The following is a 24,742-nucleotide window of genomic DNA, read 5'->3' as shown; positions in this document are numbered from 1 at the left end:
AATATGTTGATGAGTAGTATCCTTTTTTATGACAAGACCAATTATGTAGCTAAAATAATACCATTTCTATGAAGTACACGTAAAAATGTCCTATTTTTTGAAATGTTGCTTTGTTTTCCCCACCCTCTTAAGGTCCAACCAGTACAAAGCACTGTGGGACTTACAAAAGGCCTGGCTCGTCATTCCATTTTAAGTTTAGTATTAAAACCTGGTGAGAGAAAGTCTGTCAAAGTGAAGTTCACTCCAGTTCTTAATAAAACTGTTTCATCATTGATTGTTATCAGGTAAGATAGGTATTTCTGAATTAAGTGTGAGGGTTTTTCTGTGTTTTTCTATTCATATATAAGATCATACTTGTTATCAGCTGTCAAACTATTGCTTTTACAAGAATAATTGTAGAATCCTGTGTCTGCAGAAAGATTTAATTTAAATGTAATTGTGACATGTTTTATAGTATTTTAACTGTATTCAGTACATATTCAGCAATATAAATACATAATCCACTGTTACACTAATCACAGAAGGGTTTGGTTTGGAAAGGATTTTTAAAAGTCATTAGTCCAACACCCCTGCAATGAGCAGTGACATCTTCAAGTTTCTCAAAGCCCTGTCAAACCTGACCTTAAATGTTTCAAGGGATGGGGTAGATGTCTACCACCTGTCTGGGCAACCTGTTCTAGTGTTTCAGCACCCTCGTTGTAAAAAAAAAAAAAAAAAAATTCCCTATATGTAGTCTGAATCTACCCTCTTTTAGTTTTAAAACCATCACTCCTTGTCCTGTCATTACAGGGCCTATTAAAAAGTTTGTCCCTATCCTTCTTATGGGTTCCCCTTAAGTTCTGGAGCTCCTGTATGGTCACCAAGAAGCTTTCTCTTTTCTGGGCTGAATAATCCAAATTCTCTCAGCCTTTCCTCATAGGAGAGGTTCTCCATCCCTCTGGTAACCTTGGTTCCTCTCCTCTGGATTTGCTCCAGCAGGCCTGTGTCCTTCCTGTACTAGGGACCCTGGAGCTGGATGCAGCACTCCTAGAGGGGTCTCAGCAAAGCAGGGGGACAGAATCCCCTCCCTCACCCTGCTGTCCACACTGCCTTTGGCGCAGCCCAGGGTATAACTGGCTTTCTGGGTTGTGAGTGCACATTGCTGGGTCATGTCCAGCCTCTCATCCACCAATACCTGGAGACTTGATTTCTGAAGTACATCCTACACTGTCTTGAAAGAAGGGACTCTAGTTAGAGATGTCCTTTGTAAGATCAAGCTACAGTGCAAGTTCAGCCTTTATAGTAAAGGGCATTGGATAACTATTTCACTTTTGTATCAGGTGTGATGCCTTAGTAACAGAGATACAGATTTTAACTACTACTTCACTGGGATACTTGTCTGTTATGCTGTGATTTCTTTAGAGTTTTGTGTTGCAAATACTGTGTGAGACCCCTGCTGTTTACTTCCATAATGTGGGGAATTATCTGTGGAACAGATTGTATCTTTGTTCTCCAGATTTGGGATATAGACTCATGATCTGTAGAGAAGCTTTTATGAATGTTTTCCCCACTGCTTTTTTTTTTTTTACACAGAAATAATTTGACTGTAATAGATGCCATAATGGTGCAAGGACAAGGAACAACTGAGAGCTTGAAGGTTGCAGGCAAACCTCCTGGTCCAGGAAGTTCTTTACGCTTTAAAATCACAGAAGCATTATTAAAAGACTGTTCAGAAAGTGAGTACTTCTTGAGCTAGTATGCTGAAAAGAAATCATATTTTATATGTAAAACTTGAAATGCGTGCAAATACTTTTCCCTGCTTCTAGTGCCCCAGAAATTCAATCCCTTTAAATACATTAAAATTGCTACTTTATTTAGGCAGAGTACAAAATATGTTACATTTTTCATTTTAATGTGAAAACTAGGAAAGATAAAACAGAAGCTCTTTGTCCACTAAAATTCAAGACAGAGGAGGTAAAGACCCTGGCATATTTACTAGCAAAATCTCTAGTTCTGAAATTCAATACAGATTGGATCATGGCTGCAACTTTTTGTATACTTCCATTCCTCTCACCTTCATAATCTTTAAACGCATAGCCATTGGGGAAAAAAGGTTGGGTATGTTCCTTGATGAAAGTTAAATCCCAGCCAGATTCAACTCTTGAGATCAGAGGTTTTCTGCTCTGTGGCCCCAGGCTTGCTTCTGAGAGGAGAGCTAAGAGTACCTATATTACCAAAGGAACTGGTAAAAGGTTTTTAGTTGTATCTGGTATTAAAATCTGCTTTGCTACTTGCAGTTCTCTAGACATTTCTAATGTTAATTATTATCTGAGATGATTATGCTTTTTTTGAGGGGTAAGAAAACTTGAAGTAAAGCTTAGTCATTGCCTGTTGAGGTTAGGGATTTTTTTGCTAATAACATGTGTAGTTAAGCTATGTAGTTTTATTTTTAAGACGCAAAAACAAGGAAACAAAAACCCCCATTTTAATTCTTCTCTTGCGGGGACTGTTCAGAGAATACCACAACATTAAGCAGTACATCAAAGAACTTTGCAGCTTAGATGATTTCTTTGTGAGGCAGCAGTGCTCTCAGAGGTTAGGAGGTTTGTGTTTTTTCTCTGATGAGTTAGAGGGCTCTGGAATTGTACAAGTACCCTACCTTAACAGTGATGGGAATCTGGCTGCAGAGATATGTTCCTACAAGTTACTTAAAAGTTTATTTCCATGGGCCTTGCCAGTTCCCCTTATGAGGTAACACTGACAGAACTCTCTTCTGCTGTAGAATATTAATATAGTGAAGGATATCTGCGCACTATAACACTAACCTCTGCTGTTTGTTTCTAGAAATGAAATACAAAGAACCGAATTTCACATTGAGAAGAACATTTAAAGTGGAAAATACAGGGCAGCTGCAGATTAATGTGAAAACAATGGAAATCAGTGGCTACACATGTGAAGGATATGGATTTAAAGTAGTTAACTGTCAGGAATTTGCACTAAGTGCCAATGCCTCTAAAGACATTGTCATATTGTAAGTGGTTTTTCTTACATCTAAATTGAGTCTTACATTTGGAATTTTAATTTTATTTCAGGGGGAAACTCGTGGTTAAATTCTGAGGGCTTTTTACTGAAGTTTTGAGTGTATGGGGGTTTTATACAGTGTTACACAACTATGACATTTTTTTCTCTTGCAAACAAAACACAAAAAATTTGAGTTTTCATGATACCATTCTTTCGTGACTGACTATAGTATTCCTTCTGTTACTATCCAGTAAGTGTAACTGACGGAGTTGAAATAATACTACTTTATGGGATTTTATAAATTTCCCTCATTTGACTTGTGAATGCACGTGGGACCTAGACCTGCATATGGTTTTGGTGCATTGCAGTGTGTAGAAAAGCACCTTTGGTATAAGGATTGTTATTGTAATGCACAGTATTTTAGTTTTGAATATTTTGTCTGTTGCCTTAATGATAATGATTGTGTAATTCTGTCTGGTTTTATTTTAAAAAGCTCTTCACCAAACACTGATCTTTTAACAGTGCGTTGTTGTAAAGTTAACTATTCAGAAAATGGTATCTAAAAAGTTCAGAAGTTGCTTCTGTTCTGCAAGTGGATGTGTGAAATATTGCTGCAGTGAAATAGTATTTCACTAGTATTTCTGCACAATCTTAGTTTGTGATGAGACTTTGATGAGATGGTTATGCTTTTGAGAAGTCATGTTTGTGACTTAAAGGTGAAGTGTTTAAAAATTTATAGCTCACATAGTAATTGCTTCTATTACTTACTTAGACCTGCTGTTAAATTTTTACTGCATTCATAGCTTTTATTAATAGATGTGCTAAAAACTTATTTTCAGTTATTATAACTTTGTATGGTACCTTAGGAGTAATCTAGTGTCACATGTTAAGCATAGGTGTTAATGAATGTAGTCAAACATATCTTGAGGTATTCGAAAGATACCCAAGTATTTTTAGGCTATGTGGTAATTGGAGTTGAGTTGTGGGTAATTTATGAGTTGTAAAAATTGCCTCAAACCTTCGTGTTGTTCATATGAAAAGTTCTAACGTGCTTTACGTTGTTTCCAGGTTTACACCAGATTTCACTGCTTCCAGAGTTATACGTGAATTAAAATTCATCACTGCAGGAGGCTCTGAATTTGTATTTATCTTGAATGCATCGCTTCCATATCACATGTTGGCAACTTGTGCAGAAGCGCTCCCCAGGCCCAACTGGGAACTGGCACTGTACATAATCATCTCAGGAATAATGAGGTAGTGTGTGTGTGTGTGATTGTTCTTACTGCAGTACAGACACAAACTACCAGTGCTCGAATATGGGTTACAGAGAAGCACACGTGTATTCAGCACATGCTATAATTATTGTAAAATATAATAGGGTGTGAGGTCAAAAAGGAAATCAAGTTAATAAACACTCCTGTAGATTGAGCGTGAACTGTTTTAAGTCTGAGGAGTACTGACTTTCTGCTCAAACCAAGGACAAAATTATACACTTCTTGCTTGAACCTTTTTCCTTAAGAAAGATACATACTCCTGTTAGCCCTGGTAATCTGTAGGGCTTTTTGATAAATAAACCAAACTTGAAACATATTAGGTATTAAAGCACTGCTGGCAGTGAATTCCTGTAGGGCTGTAAGCATCCTTTTGGAGTATTGTGCTTTACAGAGATAGGAGGCAGTGACTGTAATGAGCTTAGCAGATGCCTTGGATGAATTTAACTTTGCTGCCACTTGTTATGTGACAGACAACTGGTGATACTAATAATGGGATTTCTGAGAACCTGAAGGACATCGTTTGCAGCACTGCATACTCACAGGTTATGTACTAGGATATTAATGCAGTTTTTTCCTCAGCAAGCAGACGTGTGTTAATTGTATCTGGTTGAATTATGAGTTGAAAATGCTACCATTTTCATAGTCTAAACTCTCCCTATCTTTATTTACGCGAAATCAGAAGTTATAAACCCTGTGTCCCTACTCGCCTCTTTGATGTGAGACTCTACGTTAATGCTTTTGTGCAGAGAAAACCCTAGCATGGAAACTTCTCAGTATGAGTTTTTACTTATCAGTGGCAACAAATGCTAGGTTTTTTTCATTAGTTTTAGGCTTCTATCTTAGTGTGAAATGTGTTGGCACTGTAGGTACCTCTGGAGAAAGTGGTCCTTCTGTGTGCTGTAAATCCAAAACATTATCACATACATGTCGTATACCTTTTTTTTTTCCCCCACAGTAAGTTACTAGCTCTTCTGTTTTACAAAGTTCACTTAGGCTGTCTTTCCTTGTAGGGATTAACAAAAGAAATAGAGAAGATAAAGTTACAGCCCACTTAATTTTCTTTTTCGGCTCTTCAGCACTTGCCTAAGTAATGCAATGTTTAGTTAGGAAACTGCATTTTCCAAGTAAGAGGAAAATTTCTGTTACTTGTGAAATTTTGTGTCGTCACTAACACTGCATTACTTAAAGTGCTGAGTTAGTACTTATGTGATTTTCTTCTATATTTTTGCTAGAAATGTATAGGCTAAGTTTGCTTTTAGTTCTTTGACCGAGTAAGTAAAGTTTGTCAGTTCATAAGTGTAGTTTGCTTGGATAATTTCATATGTGCTGTATTTGTTAATTCGACTTTACAAAGAATAGAGAATACTAATCCCTTCTCTTACTGTATCTTTTTCTTAAAAATATAAAAATCCTTCTTAGCAGCAAACTAGAGAAGAGTCCTAATATATTTCATCATATTCCCAGATTTCTGTGCATAAGCTGCCTCTAACTTTGTGGATGTCATCATGTATATGTTTGCTAGTTGCCTCTAAAATAACTCTTCTATATCATTGCAAAGCTATCCTTAATTTCTAGGAATGAACACTAGGAGTTTGTATAGTCCATGTTTTTCAATTTAATAAGGTGGTGTTTATTTTTGCCTTCCCTGAATCTCTGTTAGTTTGAATAGTTACATGCTTGTGGCTCCAGGCGTTGAAGTGCAGCTTTTTTTCTTTTGGATTAATACACATGGCAACTGCATGTCAGACTTGCATCTAGCTTCCATTCTCAGTGCTGGTGATGTGCATATCATGCCAGTCTTGTGTATGTTACGTTTCTATCACACAAAATTGTGGTTTGGGTGCGATTTTCAGTATTTCCAGTACAAGATAGGAACTTTTTGTCCTGTGTGATTATAGTCATTAGCTTTAAAATGCACAAAATTAAGAAATAAATCCTTAGGTGACTGCCTTTCTTCTCTGCAGTGTACTCTTTCTCTTGGTAATTGGAACAGCCTATCTAGAAGCTCAAGGAATTTGGGAGCCATTTAGAAGACGATTGTCCTTTGAGGCCTCAAACCCTCCCTTTGATATGGGAAGGCCACTTGATCTCAGGAGAATAGTTGGAATTTCAACTGATGGAAAGTAAGTAAATGTTCTTGCAGTACTTTGCCTACTTATTTCTTCTTAAGTTATCAGGCCAGTAAGAGAGTAATACTGCTCTGTAGAATGGGTGAATGAATAAAGATATCCTCTCAGTTGCTTATAAAAAGGTGGTTTGGAGGAAAAGGTGAATTTTGTGATTGTGAGGAATATTCTTCTTCTGGAAGTAAAAAAGGAAAGAAAAAACATCCACCAAAAATGAAATACTGCCAAGCTTTTTGTTAATATTCTCAAAAATGAAATGTATAGACTGCAAAAAAATTGCAGGCCAGAAGTTCTACCTTAGGTAGACTTAGGTTGACTAAAGGTCATCTCTTTTCAGTATTTTCTCTGTCACATATATCAACAGTCATTTTGCTGTGTTTTTGTTCCTATGTGCAGTGGGTGAGTACAGGAAATGGTAAAGGCTACTGACTTGCCAAACAAGTTTTAGGCATTTTTGCTGGTAGTATGCCAAGAACAGTGTAGTTCAAGGCTTCTTTTGGATATAGTTATTCTCTTTTCATGGTGAAGAATAGGAACATTGTACAGTATGTTTAAACACGTGTTATTCTTCCAGCTTGAATACACTTGGATCGGATTCTAATCACAGTTCATCCAGAGGAATTTATGGAGCAGGGAGCTCATCTTCACGATCCGGTGCAGGGAATCATAAGCAATGCAATGCAACAGCACATCTTAACAGCAATAGAAATGCATCTGATGTTGAAAACATCAAATCCAAAACCAATTCAAGTATACCTAGCAGGACTTCAGCACAAGCATCTTCCATGCAGTCAGTGAACAGAACGGGCCCCTTTACCTTGGATTCAGGTGCCACAGCTCAGACTCATGCTGCAGGCAAAAGAGCCAAGGGGACGAGGCAGAACCAGCAACTGATGCAGCAGCAGGCACCAGCTTTGGCAGAGCAGCCCCTCCAGCAACCCCCAGTATCTGGGCCCCAGCAGCAAGAGACACAGACTGAAAGTGCTTTGCCACAGCTCCCGCTCCTCAGCCCGCCTCACAGCGAATGTGCCAGCAGCAGAAGGCATAGCTCAGAGGATTCAGATCTCACTGGGCTCATAGAAACTATGGAAAAAGACTTTGACCACCCAGAATCCCCTTCCCCTGAGGTGTTTACAGAACAGCCCCCATCTCCACTAGCAAAAAACAAAGGTAATACAATTCTGCTTTAATGGGATGATTCACTGTGTGAGCCACAGGACAAGAGTTAGTCAACTCTAAAGGTTGAGTTTTCATAGTGTGGAGAGCAAGCATGTCTCTACAGTTCCCTGCCCTGTGCTATGTGCCTGTGTCTCGAACACCTGTGTTACTTTGTGGCAGTGAAATTCTTTGTGCAGTGCTAGCTTGTCATTCTTCCTGCAAAAATGGTGGAATGTTTTGATGAAAGCAGGTGTGAATATCTAGCCACCTGATTTTCTGAAAAAGAAAAATGCTTTTTGTTGCTACTTCTTTGCCTTTGGGTTGGCATCTGTCCCTCCCACCTCCATCATTTGGACTTGGGGCTCAGGGTTGAGGAAAGGAAAAGGAAAAGGAAGTCCTACAGTATTGTGAAAAGTGAGGCAGAGAGAAAGTGAGGAGGATAAGAGAGAGAGATGGGTAAGTAAACCCCTGCAGTATTGTTTGGGAATGGAATTCTTCGTGCCCAGACTTGCAGTTGTAGAAAATCCTTAATGTCAGGTGGTCAGCAAATTAATATAAGGCACCTGTGTCTATACATTACATTCATTTTTTGGATGAGGCTAGAGTTGAGTTGGACTTGTTTATCCATCTTTCCAATTGTCTAGTGCTTAAAATAATGTATTGAATTTCGTGCATGAGATGTTTCACCTTTGAAATTATGTCAGTTATTGCCTTCTTATGAGCACTTTGTTAGAGTAGAATTTCTAATTTTGATTTTTATATTAGCAATTTCAGTTGCATCCCAGAGTTAAGCGATCATTTAATCTTAATGTGTTTATTTCTGAATGATTTTTCTACAATTTTTCTTTTTGCTACCAGTACTAGTACAGAAATGGCACTGATACTATGTTGCTTATTAGAGATAAAGTTAAGAAAAGGAATCGTGGGAAGGCGTATAAACACTGCACCATCTGTAAGATCATGCACCACCAAAGAGGAAGGCTTCACTCTGTTAGGTGGTAAGGAGCAGAAAGGTCTTAATTAGTTTAGAGTGGATGTTAGGATGCATTTGGACTTTCAGAGTGGAGACTCCGAAGTTGATGAGAGGTTTTGTTGTCTTGCTGAAATATACTACTCTATTTCTGGGCTGTTTTGTTTTCACGGTGGGAGATGGTTGGGGCAATTAAGAGAGCTGCCACCAGGTATTCATTTCATAAAGGCTAAAATGGGACTCCAGAAGGTGATGTGATGACAGGGAGGTTTCATGGACAGTGTCCATGTTGGCAAACAGTGCAGTGTTGGAGCTCTGGAAAGCAAAGTTAGTGAGGATGCAACATCCTCATGGGTTACATATGAGCAGGTGTACAGTGGACTGATCTAGTCCATGTACTGAATGTGTGAAAGCACTTCTGGAGCACATTTTCCATCTCTAGTTCCCTCCTAAGAAGGAGGCAGCTCTTGCACTTGAGAGCTGTTTTGTGATGCAGCTTCACACAGTATGTGGAGACCACTGAATTTGGTTTCAAAAGCATATTCCTGCTCCAGATAAGGTAGTGTGCCCTTTTCCATTTGTCCTCTTTAAAATATAAAATGATAGAGAAAACTCCATAATTTATCTGCATTTGCATACACATGCAAGGGTATTTGTCTTTAGATAAGTATTTAGAGCTAATCACAAACATTTGCAGAAGCAGCACCTTCTGGACTAAAACTGTCTGTCATAAGATCCTGTGCAGAATTGCTGTCTTTATATATAGTCTTCTGTTTTAGCTCCCTAATACTTGGGTACTAGCAGACTGCTGCAGAGGCTGAATTAGATTTTTGTTAAACAGCTGCTTTATGTTACGTTTTAATGTCATGATAACATTTACATAGATTTTCTAATTATGAACATCAAACTGTTTAGCAATCCTGAATGTAGACTACATTTGAAGCAAATTTTGGAATAGAACCTTCTGAGGCACAGCCAGAATGCTCCCAGTATCCTGGAAGCCAACCCTGAAAAAATTTTCATAGAAGATCTGCTTGTATTTACATATGTATTTGCATTCACACCAAAAAGAATACTTTTATCTCCAATATTTTTGTTGTTCTACATACTGAAAACACTGATACTTATGTCTTAAAAAAACAAGTTTGAAGGCACTGATAGGTATTTGGTATTTGCCAAAAATACTGAAGACAAATTTCTATTTTGGTACCAACTTTACCATTTTGCCAAATGAAATATAACAGCTGTCATGATGCTTCCAGTCTCAATTCCAGCTCAATCCAGTACAAATTCCAGAAGAGGCAGAATCCAGTTATTCAGCACAGGTTACTTGAGTCTTTATTTGAGTGAATCCAGGAAGCTGTATGCAGGCACTGTGTGGCTCATAAATGACAGTGCTGTTTCTGAAGCACAGTATCTTAAGAAAGATCCTATGAGTAAAGGGTCATACTACTTTACTATGAGTAAAGGCACATACTACAGCTAGTAGGACATAAGAATGTTGTGAAAGCTCACATCCTGTAATATCATAGCAGCAGGTGATGGTTAAGCTCATGAAGACTCCGCACACACACATGCATAGTTGCTCTGTATTGAGAATAGTCCACTCTGAAGGAATAAAATATATCAGGAGGAGAAAGTATACTTGGGTGTGAGATTTTCAGGTTTTGGTTGCTTGGGTTTTTTACCTCTTGGCTAGGCAAACACTATTAGTGATTTTTGTCATCCACACTAATGTTATTTCAGGTTGTTTTGTTGGGTTTTTTTCAACTGACAAGCATGCTGATCGTTTCTGTTCTTCATTTGTTTGGATGATAAAGCTTTTGCCATCCTTGGAAACTTATGTTTAATGTTACATGATTAAACTGTCAGATTGGATTCTATGGTGTTTAAAAGGAATGCTAGGAACAGAGGAGAGAGGAATGATACGCAGCCAGGTGCCCACATCCACAGAGAGGCAATGGGGATGTGGCTCAGGAACATATATGTGACGGTGGAGATCAGGGTTCTTCTTGTGCTCGCATTTGGTGCAAAGAAGCAGAAATGGTTGGTGTGTCGTAATAGGCAACAAACTTCAGAGGCTTAGTGACATGGGTTAGCCTCTGAAATGAAGGGAACTAGCCCAACTCTGAGCACTGCTGCTGAGAATCTGAAACATCCTTATCTTTCTAGGAAAAGGGAAAACAATTCAGCGCAAGGCTAAGCCACAGAAGAAGCGGGAAGAAAAGGACAGAAGAGGGAAAGGAAAGCAACAGGAGGATGAGCTGAAGGATTCCTTGGCAGATGATGACAGTTCTTCAACCACAACAGAAACCTCCAACCCAGATACAGAACCACTTCTCAAAGAGGTATTGCACTGCTGAAAAAATGAGGCCCTTGTGTAGCTGGTGTGTCACCTATTGGAGTAGGAGCGCAGTCTCTTTCCCCCACACCATCCTTAGCTTTCCTATAATACTTAACAAAGGAAGAATGTTAATTAAAAAGCACGTTTCCTGATTCTCACTTTCATTCTGTATCAAATCTGTGCCTCTGTGAGTGTGAACATACTTGAGTCCTGTAGGCTCAGGACTGAAAATCCACAGGCAATTGTGGCTTGAATAAGCCAGCAGCTGTCAGTAGCATTGTGGTAATTGTCTCCTGGTCTGTTCTATTTGCAGAATAAAACACCTAAGTGTGGACACTAATTTCATGCAATAATTAAGGTGCATGCTAAATTCATGCCTTTTGTCAGCTACAAAGGGTCAGATCAATGGTGGTAACTTGTCAGCACATAGTTAACTTAATTACCTGATACAATACCCGTACCTTTATTTAACTCATTTGGCTCACGTGCTTCAAAGTAATAAACTAAAGTCTACAATTTGTGTAGTGGTTGGATTGTCATCAATATTTTGTCCTAAAGCATGACTAAACAAAGCAGAGGTGATGGCAAAGGGAGGAAAACCAAGCCTAAATGTTGATGTCTTAAATTTGAACTCTGTAAAAGAGAGGGATTCTAGCTGTGGGAAAAAGAAATCCATGTGATATATTTTAAAGGTTACAGTTTAGTAAGCTGTCACTTGAAAATCACCATTGAAATTTTCAGGATGGCTATTTGAGAATATACTTGTATTTCAAAAGTCTTAGAAGTGTGGTTAAAGAAAATAATAAATTGAATGGTGAAGTTGCTCATATAATTTGCTTTGTTGAAGAGTCTGTTTTAGGTGGCCTGGACTGTATGCAGCAGATAGATGCAGTAAGGGTCTCAGTACAGAGCTAACATCTTATTGAGTAGACTGAAAGGCCATTGCCAGAGGAGCTGTGTATTTGCAAACACCAGATCTGCTTGAAGCTCATTAATTTGCTATTTTGATTTCTGCTTCTCCAAATAGAAACTATATATTATAGGTAAATTCGTTTAAGTCATGAAAAGATACCTTCAGTACTGCAAAAATGCTCATGTTTTCCAATAGCATTCTTTCCTCAGCCTTTATATTACGTGCGTTCTGATGCAAGAGGGACTTTGCTTTTCGTGATTACTAATGTGTCATCATGGTTTTTGTAGGAACCTGAAAAACAAAAGGGAAAAGTTATAGCAGAAAAACCTGAAAATGAAATAGTCCCAGTAAAACAGAAAACCAAAAAAGTGCTTACAAGTATCAAGAAAGAAATCCCTGTAGATGTGAAAACCAGGTAAGCATAATGAAGACTTTTTAGTAGGGAAAGTATAATGCTTAAATTAATTCTCTTGAAAATATTTCTGGAAACATTACCTGGCAAAGTCTCCTCCTTATTTATTGTTACAATGATGTACTTTGCTTTATCTTATAACTCACAAGTTGATTACATGTGACAGTTTTCAAAGGCCACAATGAGAGCTGGCTTGAAGTTCTTCTGCAAATAGTTCCTCCCTAGAAAGTTTGAGAGACAGGATCAAGTACCTGGAGAAAAAGAGCAATATACAGCCAGTTGAATTTGGTGGTTCTTTTGAGTATTTTTGTATTATCATTAAAAATCAGTCCTGTACATTTGGGACAGTAGCATATTAAAAGCATGGGATCTAACAGGGGTTTGTGGGGGCAGAGTAGAAAGAGGGCAGTTGCCATTCTTATTGCCTCTGTATAATCAAACAGGTTTTGTGATCCTGGAGCTCCAGGGTGAAAGCTGCTCCTGGAATGTGAGTGAGCCTTATACATGTGTGGAGCAGTGTGAGTAGAAAATGAGTCAGGGCTATGAAGGGTAGAGTTGTATGTAAGTGGAATACAAAACTCTGCTTGTTCATTAGAAAGCCAAAGGAGACCAATATTTAATGAGACAGTATGAGCCATATATGTATGTCCATGTGTGTGTATATGTCTGTATATTTATAAAAAAATAAAAAGTGCTTTTCAGTACTTCAGAGCTTTGAAATAAAAGAATTTCTGTTTTCTTTTAGTCCCTTGGAATTGTCTTATACTCCCCCACTGGAAAACAAACAGCGCAAAACCTTTCCATCCAAGATCTCTACACAGCACCTTTTGTCAAGTGGCTCTAAATCAAGAAACCTCCCCAAAACAAGAGGTAGTGTGAGGCTGTTTTTGTAAATACCTTAAGAGTTTTATATCATTGTCTGTAATCCCTCTTCAATGCTTAATTCTATGTCTGGTGTGAGAAGAAAGCTATTCAGTTTATTATCCGCACGCTTGGTTTTTGTTTTGTTTTAATAGGTCCAAGCAGTAAGCTAACAGAGAACAGGCCATCAGTATTAGCAAAATTTCTCCCCAGTGGTTCTGGACAGGAGCTAGGAAACACCAGCAGCTCAGAAGGGGAAAAGGATTCTCCGCCACCAGAGTGGGACTCTGTGCCTCTCCACAAAGCTGGCAGCTGTAAGTAATTGCTAGGTGATGGCAGAATGAGTGTTCTGCAATTAGTATCTGTAGATAGGCTTGATCTGTTTATAGATCTTCCTGTCTCCTTTTCACTGTGTAGCTGAGCTCCATTTTTCTGTTGTAGGCTTTTTATTGATAGCATCTGGTATGATTTGAGAGGTTTGAAAATGGCATGGGCAAAGCATGGGTCACTCTACAGCTCTCCAGTGATGAGCAAGATTCAGAAGCTGCTGAGGAAATTGAGAAAATGAGAATTATTGCTCAAAAAAATATGTGTTTTTTACAGTAGATGGGGTTTTGCTTTGTCAGGTCTGCTGCAGCCAAAGTTGAAACTGATTAGGTGATTTGTCCTTGAGAGGGAACACTGAAAACACCTTAATGCAGTGGTTAGCTTGGGACACTGTTACAATCTTTTTGGTTGCATTTTAAATATCTTATGTGGGAACCAACTCACCTTCCTTCTGGTTGCTTGTGTTGCAATACAGTCTCTCTGAAAATAAACAGTAAACCTGAATAACCGTAGGTGAAGCTGCTGCTTCCATCACTGGGAGCAAAAAGCCTTCCTCATAATTCCTCTGTTTGAACAGAAGGGATACCAGAAGTCTGAGAAGCCTTTGCTGTAATGTAAATACTACAGGAAGATGTTCTGTGTTTCTCTTTATAGCTACAGACAACCTCTATAAGCTCTCTCTGCAAACCCTGAATGCAGATGCTTTCCTGAAGCAGCGACAGCCCTCTCCAACACCCGCCTCTCCATCTCCACCTCCTCCTCCCACATCCTTTGCTTTTGGGCCAAGAGGAGGCACTTACAGCAGCATTGTGAACAGCAGCTGCAGCAAGTGAGTCCAGATTCTACCTCCTACTGATTTCCCAGGCAATGAACAATCATGGAACCGTGTACTTCATAGGGGGCATCTCCCGATTCACAGACCTGTTTCCTCTTCACATGGAAACTGCTTGTCTGCAGATACACCACTGTGCATATCTTGCCTTTCTGTACAACTTGGTGGATTAGAAAAATGTGCAATTTCATGAACTGTTGAGCTGTTATAAATGTTTTCTTGAATGCTAGCTTAAATTGCTGCTTTTTTAATTGAACAATTGAAGTTCAAAACCTTACTTTATTTTTCCTCTTTTTTTTTCTCCATTCTTTCTTTCTCATTTTAGTGAAACAAAAAGCAAGCAGCCTAATGGTACCAAACATAAGCTGGCAAAGGCAGCTTCTCTTCCAGGCAGGAATGGAAACCCCACTTTTGCTGCTGTAGCTGCAGGTTATGACAAGAGTCCAGGTATTAGAACCAGTTCAGAGTTCTTAATGTTACTAAGTATTTCCTGAATACTTTGTTATTTTGCTGGGGTTTATTTTAATCATTTTTTACATACATATTCTTGCAGGTGGCAGTGGTTTACCAAAGGTTTCTCCAAGCAAGACAGATGTTTCCAGCAATATCAGCATTTCCCACTCAGTTGTTGACAGTGATGGCTCTGACAGGTAATTTTTATATTCTCTAGGCACATACCTGGACCCCTAGAAAAGAAGATTAAGCTATTAATGGCATTTTGAAAGGAGTGACAGGATTTATTTTGGTTAGGTTTTTTAAAACTATTTTTAAAAGTCTAGGCACAGCATCTCTCCTTGCAGAGTAGTTTAGAAGTTGCAAGTGACTCAAAAGTAGAGAGAAGGATGTTCTGGATGTGATGGGAACTGTCCCCTCCTTATTCCAAGTAACTCCACAGTCTTGTGTTCCTGGGCATCCAAACAATGAGAAATCAGCTTGGCTCTCTCAGTACTGAGGAGTGTGTACCAAGGTCACTTGAAGGTTCACAGGCAGAGTACCTTGCTGTGCAGCAATACCTTTCACTCCCTGTTTTAACACTGTGACCAGAACTAGCAGTGGGCTTTGTGTTTTCAGTAGGAACAGGATACAGCTGCATTCAGTCACATTCCCCAAGGCACATGTCTTTTCTGACATTTTGGCAGTGTGCCCCTGTCTCAGTTGTAAAAAGCAGTAAGCTTTCTGGAGTAGAAAAGACTCTTGAATTCAAGTTCCCGTGTGCAAAGAAATTGCTTTTCTGAATGAAGTTTGTGCATGGAGTTTTTGTTTGTTTTGGTGGATGCTTAACACTGGTTCCAATTAACTCATCTGTTACTTTTAAGAAGCTTGCCCATGAGTGAGAGTATTTGTATCACTTCTGAGCGACTCTAAATTTTATCTGCTTGACAAAAAAACTGTGCTATGGTTTGGACTCCATGTGTTTTCTGAAAAACTAATCAAAGAGCTACTCTCATGTTAGTTTGACATACAGTCTACAGATTAAAGAATACTGTGTCTATATTATGGTGTTGCTCCAATGTGGGTGTATACATAGGAAAATGGTATTACACCAAAAACTTTTGTTAAAACAAAAATAAGCTGATCTCTTAACTCTTGATCACCATTAAATATATATTTAGTATATGTTTAACTGTATATTTATATATGTATATAAATATATGTAGTTAAACATACACACACATACATTTGTATATAGATTGGTAAGTTAATATTGTCAATAGAACTGTGTTAATAATAAATTGTGTATTGCTTTCCTATTACTCCATAAAATGCAGTTCGGGTTTGTGGAGTCCTATCAGCAATCCAAGCAGTCCTGATTTCACACCTGTCAACTCCTTCTCTGCATTTGGACACTCTTTTAACTTAACTGGAGGTGAGTTTTTCTGCACAAATATTTTTCTGTGTTCAAATACAGGTAAAGAAATGTTGTGTCTCCATTCCACTGGTATATCTACAGACAGTATTTCCATCCTCACCCCTAAAAGGGAAGACTGTGTAGGAAAGTGTTAAAAATTTGGTGGTATATTCTGTGTTTTGCTCCAGAGAAAGTTAGTGGAACTCATCAAATGTTTGATGGGCTGAAAATGCTTCTGTTTGGAGTTTCTCTGTTTCAGTAAAACTTCTTGATATTTGGGGTTTTTTTTCCTTAGTCTTATTCCTTTCCATCTCTCCCCCAAAGCTTGTAAGTCCCACAAATGTGCCACTAGGCTTGTGGTTTCCTGAGCATAAACACCTGCCTAAAACCATGGCTCTGTTAAGTGAAGCAGTGGCCCAGCCCTTGTGTTGCTTTCCTCTTGTGTTTTCCTGCCATATTTGTATAGCTGCACAATGAACTGATGCATACTAAACCCAGCAGTTAGTGAATGTTTTTAAATACTTGGGTAAATTTCCATAAATTAAATAGAGATGGGCAGGCATTGACATTGCAGGGCATGGATGCTCTGTGTACTTAGGAAGATTTGTGTACCATATGTGGGTGTGTGTAGTGTGTTTTGAGGTGGTTGAAAAGATAAGCAAAGCAAACTTCAGATGTGGCATCTGTGTCTGCTGCAAAAATGCTATCTACTGCAACAGTCTGATGTCTGCTGGAAATGCAAACAATGGCAGCTGCTGCTGTGGGGTTCTTTCTTCTACAGCAGCAGCACTTGGTACCTGTGGCTCTGAGGGGCACCAGTAAAATGCCTGGGATCAGTTCTGTGTGTGGGAAGCAGGCGAGCCACGACTGCTGGTGCTCCCTTTTCCTTCTCATAGCAGAGATGGGGTTGGGGCTGGGGTGCTCCCAGTGCTGCCTCCCAGCAGGAGTCACCTGGGAAGGGAGTGCTGCAAGGCAAATGAGTGCTGCAGTTATGGGGAACTGCCAAGAGTATTGCTGTGCTCAGTCTGGTACTGAATTACCTACAGCAAGTGTTCAACTCTCTTTCCCCACTATAACCATGACTACATTTGTGGACCTGTCTGATGTTGGTCTCATGAGGTGAGATCTGTATTATTGTGTGTCCTCTTCTAATCTCACTGCAGCAGGACCTGCTAGAAAAATATGGGGAATAACTGTGGAAAGTATTGTTCTTGGAAAACAGAGGAAGAGTAATGTACTCAGTTTTATTTCATTTTATTTTTAGAGGTTTTTAGCAAGCTTGGTTTAGCTCGATCTGCTTATGGGCAGGATGTTCAGAGAAACTGGAGTGAATTCAATAATGTTCCATCATCCATCTGGGATCCTTCAGCTACAGATTCTGTACCCTCCTGGCCAACAAGCTCGAGTTCCCCAACTCATACAACTGCAGTAAGTATTCAGTCCAAATACAGTGGTTTATTACTGTTACTAACCTGTTCTGTATGTGCCATCTAATTTAACTCAGAGAAATTGGGGGTAAAAAGAAATCAACTGGAATAATAAAGGAAGAGGGAATTTACACATATTTATCTTGGTGTAGTTAAGCTGACAAGGCTGTTGGACAAAGAGTTACTAGTCTTCTCACTTGCAGATGATGAATCCGTGTACACTGCTTCCCATAAAAGTATTTCCACAAGAGCATCTTGCAGCACTTAGAAAAGTGTGTTCTGCTCCCACATCTTTCAGGTTTGCTCCTGTGCCATGGCTGGACGCTGCATATGTCACTTCCAGTTTGATGGGCAGTTGCAAAATAGCCAATATGATTTTCACACTTTGATTCTGCTTTCTGAATCCAGTATTGCACCTGTCTGTAAATTAACAGAAGGTGTCAAAAACAGCTATATAAAAGACCTTAAATGTATTCTTTCCAGTTTAGGGAAAAAACACTCAAAAACTGAACATAAGGTGAAGTCTTTAAACTGACTACTAATTTTGATGAATATTTTGAGTATAGCAAAAGAAGAAAAAACTCAACTTTTACAGATTGTAGTGCTACACTGTCATCTTTGTGTCAGACCAAAACTTAGACTGCAACAGCTGTCTTCACTGCCAGCTGAAATTCTTCTTCATGTTGACTTCTGAAAATGTTTTTGTAGTGAGTAAGAGGCAGTGTTTACTTCACCTGGGAGCAGTTCAGATGGAGTGGGGGAAGGCAGGGGAAGTCAAAGAAGGTCACACAGCTTCTTATAGACACAAGCTCACTGATCCTGCCCTTGTCATGTGGTTACAACCAGAGCTGGAACCTCACTGAAACTATGTAAGGAACGATTTTTGGATTTTGGTCACACAGAGGGTAGGTTTCTCAGCATTTGATAGAGAGAGGGAGGGCTTGAGGACAACCAGAACAAGCTCTCTAGTTCCTAACTTGTATTTCCCAGCTGCTTCTGAAAAATACTTACAAGTGTGCTTCAGGAAGCATCAAGATGGAAGCCAGACAAATGGAATAGTTGAAGTGTCAGTTACTCCATTTAAGTACTTTGATTTGGGAGGAGACATTTTAGGAGCTTACTCAAGGAGAAGATCACTTAAAACAAGAAGCAAGCAGCAAACTGACTGAAATATTCAAAGCTGTTATAAATGATAGTGATATTTGCAAGTGCTTTTGGCAGGCCAGAACAGGAAAGCTGGGCTTTTCCTGTTACTGAGCCTCCTTGCTCTAGGTGCCTGATAAGAGAGCAGGTACCAGGCCAGAGCCCTGCCCCTTCCTCTGTATTGGGACAAGAGCCAAAGCCATTGTTGCAAACAGCACTTTGCTTATGTGTTACCCTTTTTTCTAGAAAGGTTTCTGGAGAGTTGATTTTGATCGTTCTCCTTCCTTATTCCTCTTGCTTTCTCCTTTTATGCACAATTCTCCTTGTGTGCTAAACAGCATTTGCCTTCTGGATCCCTTACTCCCCTTTCCTCCATTTCTCTGTGTGTAGTTCTGCCTGCCAACTACTTTGTACCTCCCTCCACCAGCCTTGAAAGGGTGTAGCAGGTGCTCTTCTCTGCTGCTCCTTTCCTGGTTGCTTCTGATTTATGAGCAAGTGCCTTTCTATCAGGATCTCCCAAACACTTTTGGGACAAGTAGGAACAAATAGTTCCTGGCTCTTGCCTGCAGAAGGAAATAGGGTGGACCTTTAGTGTGCTAGGGTTGGTGCCCAGGCAGCAGAGTGTTTCCTGCTGTTGGCTTAGTAGTCTAATGTTTGTATAGCTTAAATATAACCATTTATTTATGTGACAGTAATACACTGTGACCCTGGTCTGGCTCAGTTTCTCCGTGACATTGGAGAGTCCTGATGTCATTGGCCTGGTTAACCCCCAAGTAATGCTCAAAACTCCTGTCCAGCCCTTGGTGGTAAATTCTGTGATGTGTTAGCATCCAGCCAGTTTCAGGTATTATTGGACTGAGTCCATCTTCTTCATTCCAGAGCCGAAAATAAAAACCTAGAAGAAAGAAATTTTCAGGTGCTCCCTTGTTTTCTTTCCTAAAGAATTTCCCTTTATTTAAGTCTTCAGATGCAGAATACACTGGTACTGGTTAACCTTCAGTGTGTGTTACCTAAGGGCAGAGATCTTGGGGAGGGGTGCCCTATCTCCAGCCAGTAAATCCAAACATAAGGATTTTTGTACCTAACAGCACTTATTCAACAGTGCCTTTTGGGTGTATCAAGTTTACAGTATATTTGCAAATTGAATTTACAGCATATGTACATCAAATCTGTTGACACTGAGGTGTGTAGTGCCATAAGCCTACATGTAGCAGGTTCTGTGCTAATATTAGCATGAAAGTTATGCTAACCTTTCTCATCTCCATCTTTGGCTGCTTCCAGGTATCACTTTGCACCACACCACGGGTCAGGTTCCTCTGCTTGTTGCCTGCTACTGTCTGGGCTTTAGTAAAATACAGTTGACAGAACCTGGGCTTTGTCCATTCCTGCATGTGTTCTCTAGGCCTGCTGTACCTGCCCAGATGCATTTGTGACATACTGGAACACACCTGCATCTGCACCATGACCGTTTGTCAGAGACTTCCAAGTATCTTGAGCCAGGACAGGCTTTCTGGAATTCAGTAATAAATGGCCCATTCTCCTATCCCCTCTCCCTTCATCTGGAAAAATTCTGGATTGGGGAAAAGTGCATACTGGGAATATGAGATAAGTACAGTGGGACTGAACACAGGTAGATTTATCCAAAACAGACAAGTCTTGACTACAGGGAGATAAATATGCAAACAGCCAAAAAGATCGAAAAAGAACTTTGTTACCATCCATTGCAACTTGAATCTTGTTGGTTCTTTGAGACTTAAACCATGTTTATCTGCCTCATTCTAACTAGTTTGTTTAAGCTTAAATGTTCTGGCCCTTGTGTGTTGAATACTCACAGTGCTTAAATTAGCAATGGTATGGGGATGTATCAGCTTAAATGAAAACAGTTTGAAAGCCTGGAGTGGACTGCGCTCCACAGCCTGTGCAGCTCCGAGTGATCAGCTGCAGGAGCAGTGTGGTTCCTCTGGGCAAGCTCTTGTGAAGGCAGCTCAAAGCTCTGTGTTGCAGTGAGGATGGAAGGGGTTCCAGAGCAGGCTTCTGCTTGCTGCTGCTCAGATACTTGTCTTTTGGGGGAGGCAATAAACAAGGTGAAAATTGAGGCTACCAAACTGCCACTTACCTTGCTCTGTCTTTCCTACAGTCAATCCTGGGCAACCCCAGTGGCCTGTGGTCCACCACTCCATTCAGCAGTTCCATTTGGTCAAGTAATCTCAACAGTGGCCTTCCCTTCACCACTCCAACAAACACATTGCCAGGCATTGATCTCATGGGTAGTGAAAACTCTGCCACTGCTCCGCCGCCGCCTGCTGCTGCCACCATTGCCAATCCTGCTGAAGACATGGGGCAGACCTACAATCCTTGGAGAATTTGGAGCCCAACGATTGGAAGAAGAAGTTCAGATCCTTGGTCAAATTCACACTATCCTCATGAAAATTAAAGCAAAAAGAAAGAACTCTTGCCCAGGTCATGATACAATTCTGAATGCAAATTTTTGAAACATTATTTTCAGGCCATTGCTTCCTCTGTCCCCCTGTCAGTCATGCTTTCATCACTCGCTCCTTTTTAAAGTCTGTCCTGCGATATGGTAGTGTGAGATTGCAGATAAGCTTGGAAATGTCTGGGTGTGGTCACAAATCACAACTATGGCTGAAGCCTGTAAATATGAACAGTTTCACTGGTTTCGTATTTTACCATCTTTATTTAGGAAACAATTTGAACTCTAAAATGGTCCTGGCATGCAATACTTTCATGAAAAGTTTGGGTTTTTAAATTTTTTCCAGTGTTATCCTCCAAGTTCTAATTTAAAATCAAAAGGCACTTTGTGCTAAAATGCAGAGTATTTTTTTAAAATAAGGCTGTCTTTGTTAACACAGGTTGTAAGAATGTAAAAAAGGAAAAAAATCAACAAAAAATACCAACAAAACCAACACAAAACCTTAAGAGCAAAGTGGCTGAATGTAAGAGCATTCTGTTGAGACTGTAAAACACTTTGTGCTGTTTGTACATTTGTAAACCTGAATGCATTTTTAAGTTGAACTGAAATGCACACAGCCAAGACTTGTGCAAGAAACAAGATACCATGTGCATTTCTTACAGATACAACTTTGGGTTGTACTTTAAAATAAATATGCTTTTTTCAAATTTGTCTGCTGTAGTTCTGTTTCCCTTGTATTTTCTGAACTTGGGTGTGCATGGCTCTGCTTGGCACAGCCTTTGGGTCAAAATCTGCTGCACACAGAGCCTGTGTTACCAGAAACTTCACTGCAGATGAAACCTGGCTTCTCAACAGTGTGGGTTTGTATTGCCGCAGAGAATAGAAACTGTTTTCAGGGTTATGCACTGCCACCCACTTGAAAATTCACTGGATAGCAAAAAGCTGGAAAGATACCTACATTGCTTGAGTTTCCAGATATCAAGCATAAGAGCAGCTGCTGCTGTTTATGGTACATCCATACCTTTGTAACACTGTTCTTGCATGGGTCTGAACAAGAATGTTGCTATTCTTAGATATGATTTATCTGTCCCTTTAAGGTGCCTGTTTCCATTCATTAGCAGTTAGGCAGGCCCCAGTGACTGCATATATTCCTCTGAGCTGAAGCCAAGTAAAAGTGAACCCTTCCCTTGCCAGAAAGCAATAACAGGCACTAGCACTGTAAATTTACTTACGACTCAGTGGCACTGCTATAAATGTACTGCAACAGATTTTTATCAGAATCCAGCCTTCAAAAGAGTAAGAACTGTATATTTTGATTAATATCCCTTCTAGCATAAAGGTTTTGTATGCAACAAAATCTGAGTGTCTCATTTATTTAACCAAGTGAGCCCTTCTCCAGCTTGTGTTACGTAAACAAAGTGTCCATATGTCAGGCTGGTGCCACCAGCAGAAGCTCAAAGATACACATCTCTCAAATAGGAACCTGCTGGAACTCCTTTGTTCTTAAAATGTGCATCCTTCTACAGCCATGTGCGGTCATCAAACGTTCAACTTGGATACTTGGATTTGTATGCAATTTCCTTGAGTAACTGAACAAACAAGTCTTACTGCATGAAAATGAAGAATACGTAGTTGAGTTCCTGACATGCCAGGGCCTGCTTCTCTGCAAATGGAGCTTAAGAAAACTAGCAGTAACTTCAAGGTGAAAGGAGCTGCTTAAGGTCATATGCTACCTCTTTTAGCCAGCAAGTGTTTACATTGGAATTGATTCCTTGGAGGTTAGAAGCAGAAATTAAATCTGAGGTGCTAATAGTCTGCAGTGGTTTAATCATCAAAAGTCTGGATTAAGAACATTTCCTTTTGAACAAGACAAGACACAACACAAGTGATTTAGATGCCTTCCCCCCCATCCTCCACATTTGTGAGCCATTCCCTTGTGATAATGCAAATAATCTTGGCCACTATTAAAATATTCTTAGTTCTTGTTTTGGGAGAGCTTCCCCTTGAGCACCAGTTGTTAAACTTAGGTTCCAGGGGTGAAACCACCTGAGCTATGAAGATCTTTGACACACAGTTTTCAGTTTCCTGAGAGGGGAAAAATCATGTCTTTCTTCCATGGGAAATATCTGAGGCCTAAACACTCCTTGAGTGTCCTATCTTGCTTCTCCAGGGTAATTTTGGAGAGCACCTTCACTTTGTTTTGTCTTCTTGAAGAAAGCAAAAGAGCTGCTGTAAAGAGAGTCCATAATTGTAACTGACAAGAATTCAGGTGAAATAAAAACTAGGCAAAAGTTTGGTGTAACTGAAGAAACCTCTGTGTATGGTAAGTACATGTAGCAGATGCCTTTTGCTGCCTCCTCCTGAGGCACCTGCTTGCCAGCTTCTATTGTATGGTCAGTGGTGATGTGCATTGAAAACTTAAGTAGGGGGTGAGGTGATAATGAGACAGAGGTATCCACAATCACAGAATCATGGAGAGGACAGACCTCCTGATGAGGTAAAAATAAAAGGGAATGAGATTTTGGCAAAGCACGTGTACAGTCTTGCATAAAAAATGTAGATGGGGTTGAAAATGCAGCATGCTGGGAGGACAACCTGGGCTTGGGGAGATGTAAGGTCAAAAGCTTGGCAGCAAGGTGGCTGCTTGCAAAAGCAGAATGAACAAGAGTGAAAGTCATACACTAGGGAAGTTCTGTCTGGAGTGAAAAGACCAGAGGAAAAAACATGTTAAAGTGCTCAGAAGACAGGCTGTCCTGGAAACCATGTAGTCCTTTGGATAATTTAAAACATTTCTTTGGAGTAGAATCAGGGCCAAACTGCCATGAGTCAGCTCTGCTCTTCCAGACCTGGAAACTACTGGGAGTGTGAAGTTCCCAGCAAGGAAGAGAAACAATTCCCATTAATTTTGGTAATTAGTTTGGTGCTCCTAAAGGGCAGTTTTGTTTGCCAATGCTAAGAAATAGGCTTTAAAAGCCTTAAAAGTTTCTGGCCTGTTTATAAAATCAGGAAGCCTGAGGTAGGAAATATGGCCCTAATGTGAAATCAGTTTAATTATCATGAGCTCTATTTCCCAAAGCTCTTGAAAGGTATTAGATACTTTATTGAGGTGTAAGGAGGTATCAGAACAGGATACCCAATTCCAGTCAAAGGATGGCAAGTGTTTATTTCAGATACACTTGAAATGAAGCAGTAACAGGGCTGGGCTCAGCCCTGGCTGCAGCTCTGTCAGCAGCAGCACAGGATGTGGCTGGGCCACTGCCCTGTGAGAGAAACACAACTGGGGGAAACTCCAGGGCAAGGTGGGATGAGAATGTGAGTGAACAGCAGATTCCCAACACTGGACAACCATGATGAAATCATATGGAAGTTGTGCTCTGCACTTCCACTGATGATGAGCTGTGCCTGGCTGAATGAGAGGTGAAAAGAGGAGTACACCAAGTGTGAAGCTGTCTCACACTGTTTCACCCAGATGTTCTAAGTACAGCTGTAACTGGGCTTTGTTTTCCCAACCTGTAATTATGAGCAAGTTTTCCGAGCTCTGGTGTTCTGGCCTCATGAAACAATAACTGCAGCTCTCCGTGAGTCAGGTTGTTAGAAGAGGGATTGAAAATAACAGAGCTTCTGCTGTATGGCTGGTGCAGCTGGAAGAGCATTAATTATTGTGTTAAACAGGTT

At 39.9% G+C, this 24,742-nt stretch overlaps 1 protein-coding gene across 1 annotated transcript in view; it reads left to right on the top strand.

Annotated features, from left to right (window-relative positions):
• Nucleotides 1-21,774, top strand: part of TMEM131 (transmembrane protein 131) — a 93,329-nt gene extending 71,555 nt beyond the window's left edge. The window contains exons 26-41 of the mRNA XM_085055387.1: nt 133-284; nt 1,573-1,715; nt 2,824-3,010; nt 4,069-4,254; nt 6,239-6,397; nt 6,975-7,570; nt 10,701-10,876; nt 12,073-12,200; nt 12,943-13,067; nt 13,214-13,372; nt 14,040-14,214; nt 14,543-14,664; nt 14,771-14,867; nt 15,987-16,084; nt 17,331-17,494; nt 20,774-21,774. Coding sequence (XP_084911513.1) covers nt 133-284; nt 1,573-1,715; nt 2,824-3,010; nt 4,069-4,254; nt 6,239-6,397; nt 6,975-7,570; nt 10,701-10,876; nt 12,073-12,200; nt 12,943-13,067; nt 13,214-13,372; nt 14,040-14,214; nt 14,543-14,664; nt 14,771-14,867; nt 15,987-16,084; nt 17,331-17,494; nt 20,774-21,070 — 2,964 coding nt within the window. The 3' untranslated portion in view covers nt 21,071-21,774. The remainder of the gene's footprint in view (nt 1-132; nt 285-1,572; nt 1,716-2,823; nt 3,011-4,068; nt 4,255-6,238; nt 6,398-6,974; nt 7,571-10,700; nt 10,877-12,072; nt 12,201-12,942; nt 13,068-13,213; nt 13,373-14,039; nt 14,215-14,542; nt 14,665-14,770; nt 14,868-15,986; nt 16,085-17,330; nt 17,495-20,773) is intronic.
• The last annotated feature ends 2,968 nt before the right edge of the window (nt 21,775-24,742 follow it).

This window comes from Lichenostomus cassidix, chromosome 1 (assembly GCF_008360975.1).
Source record: "Lichenostomus cassidix isolate B80296 chromosome 1, HeHo_3.0, whole genome shotgun sequence".
In the NCBI taxonomy this organism is placed as follows: Eukaryota; Metazoa; Chordata; class Aves; order Passeriformes; family Meliphagidae; genus Lichenostomus; species Lichenostomus cassidix.
The sequence above is the reverse complement of the archived record's forward strand: the minus strand, read 5'-3'. Positions and strand labels throughout refer to the sequence as shown.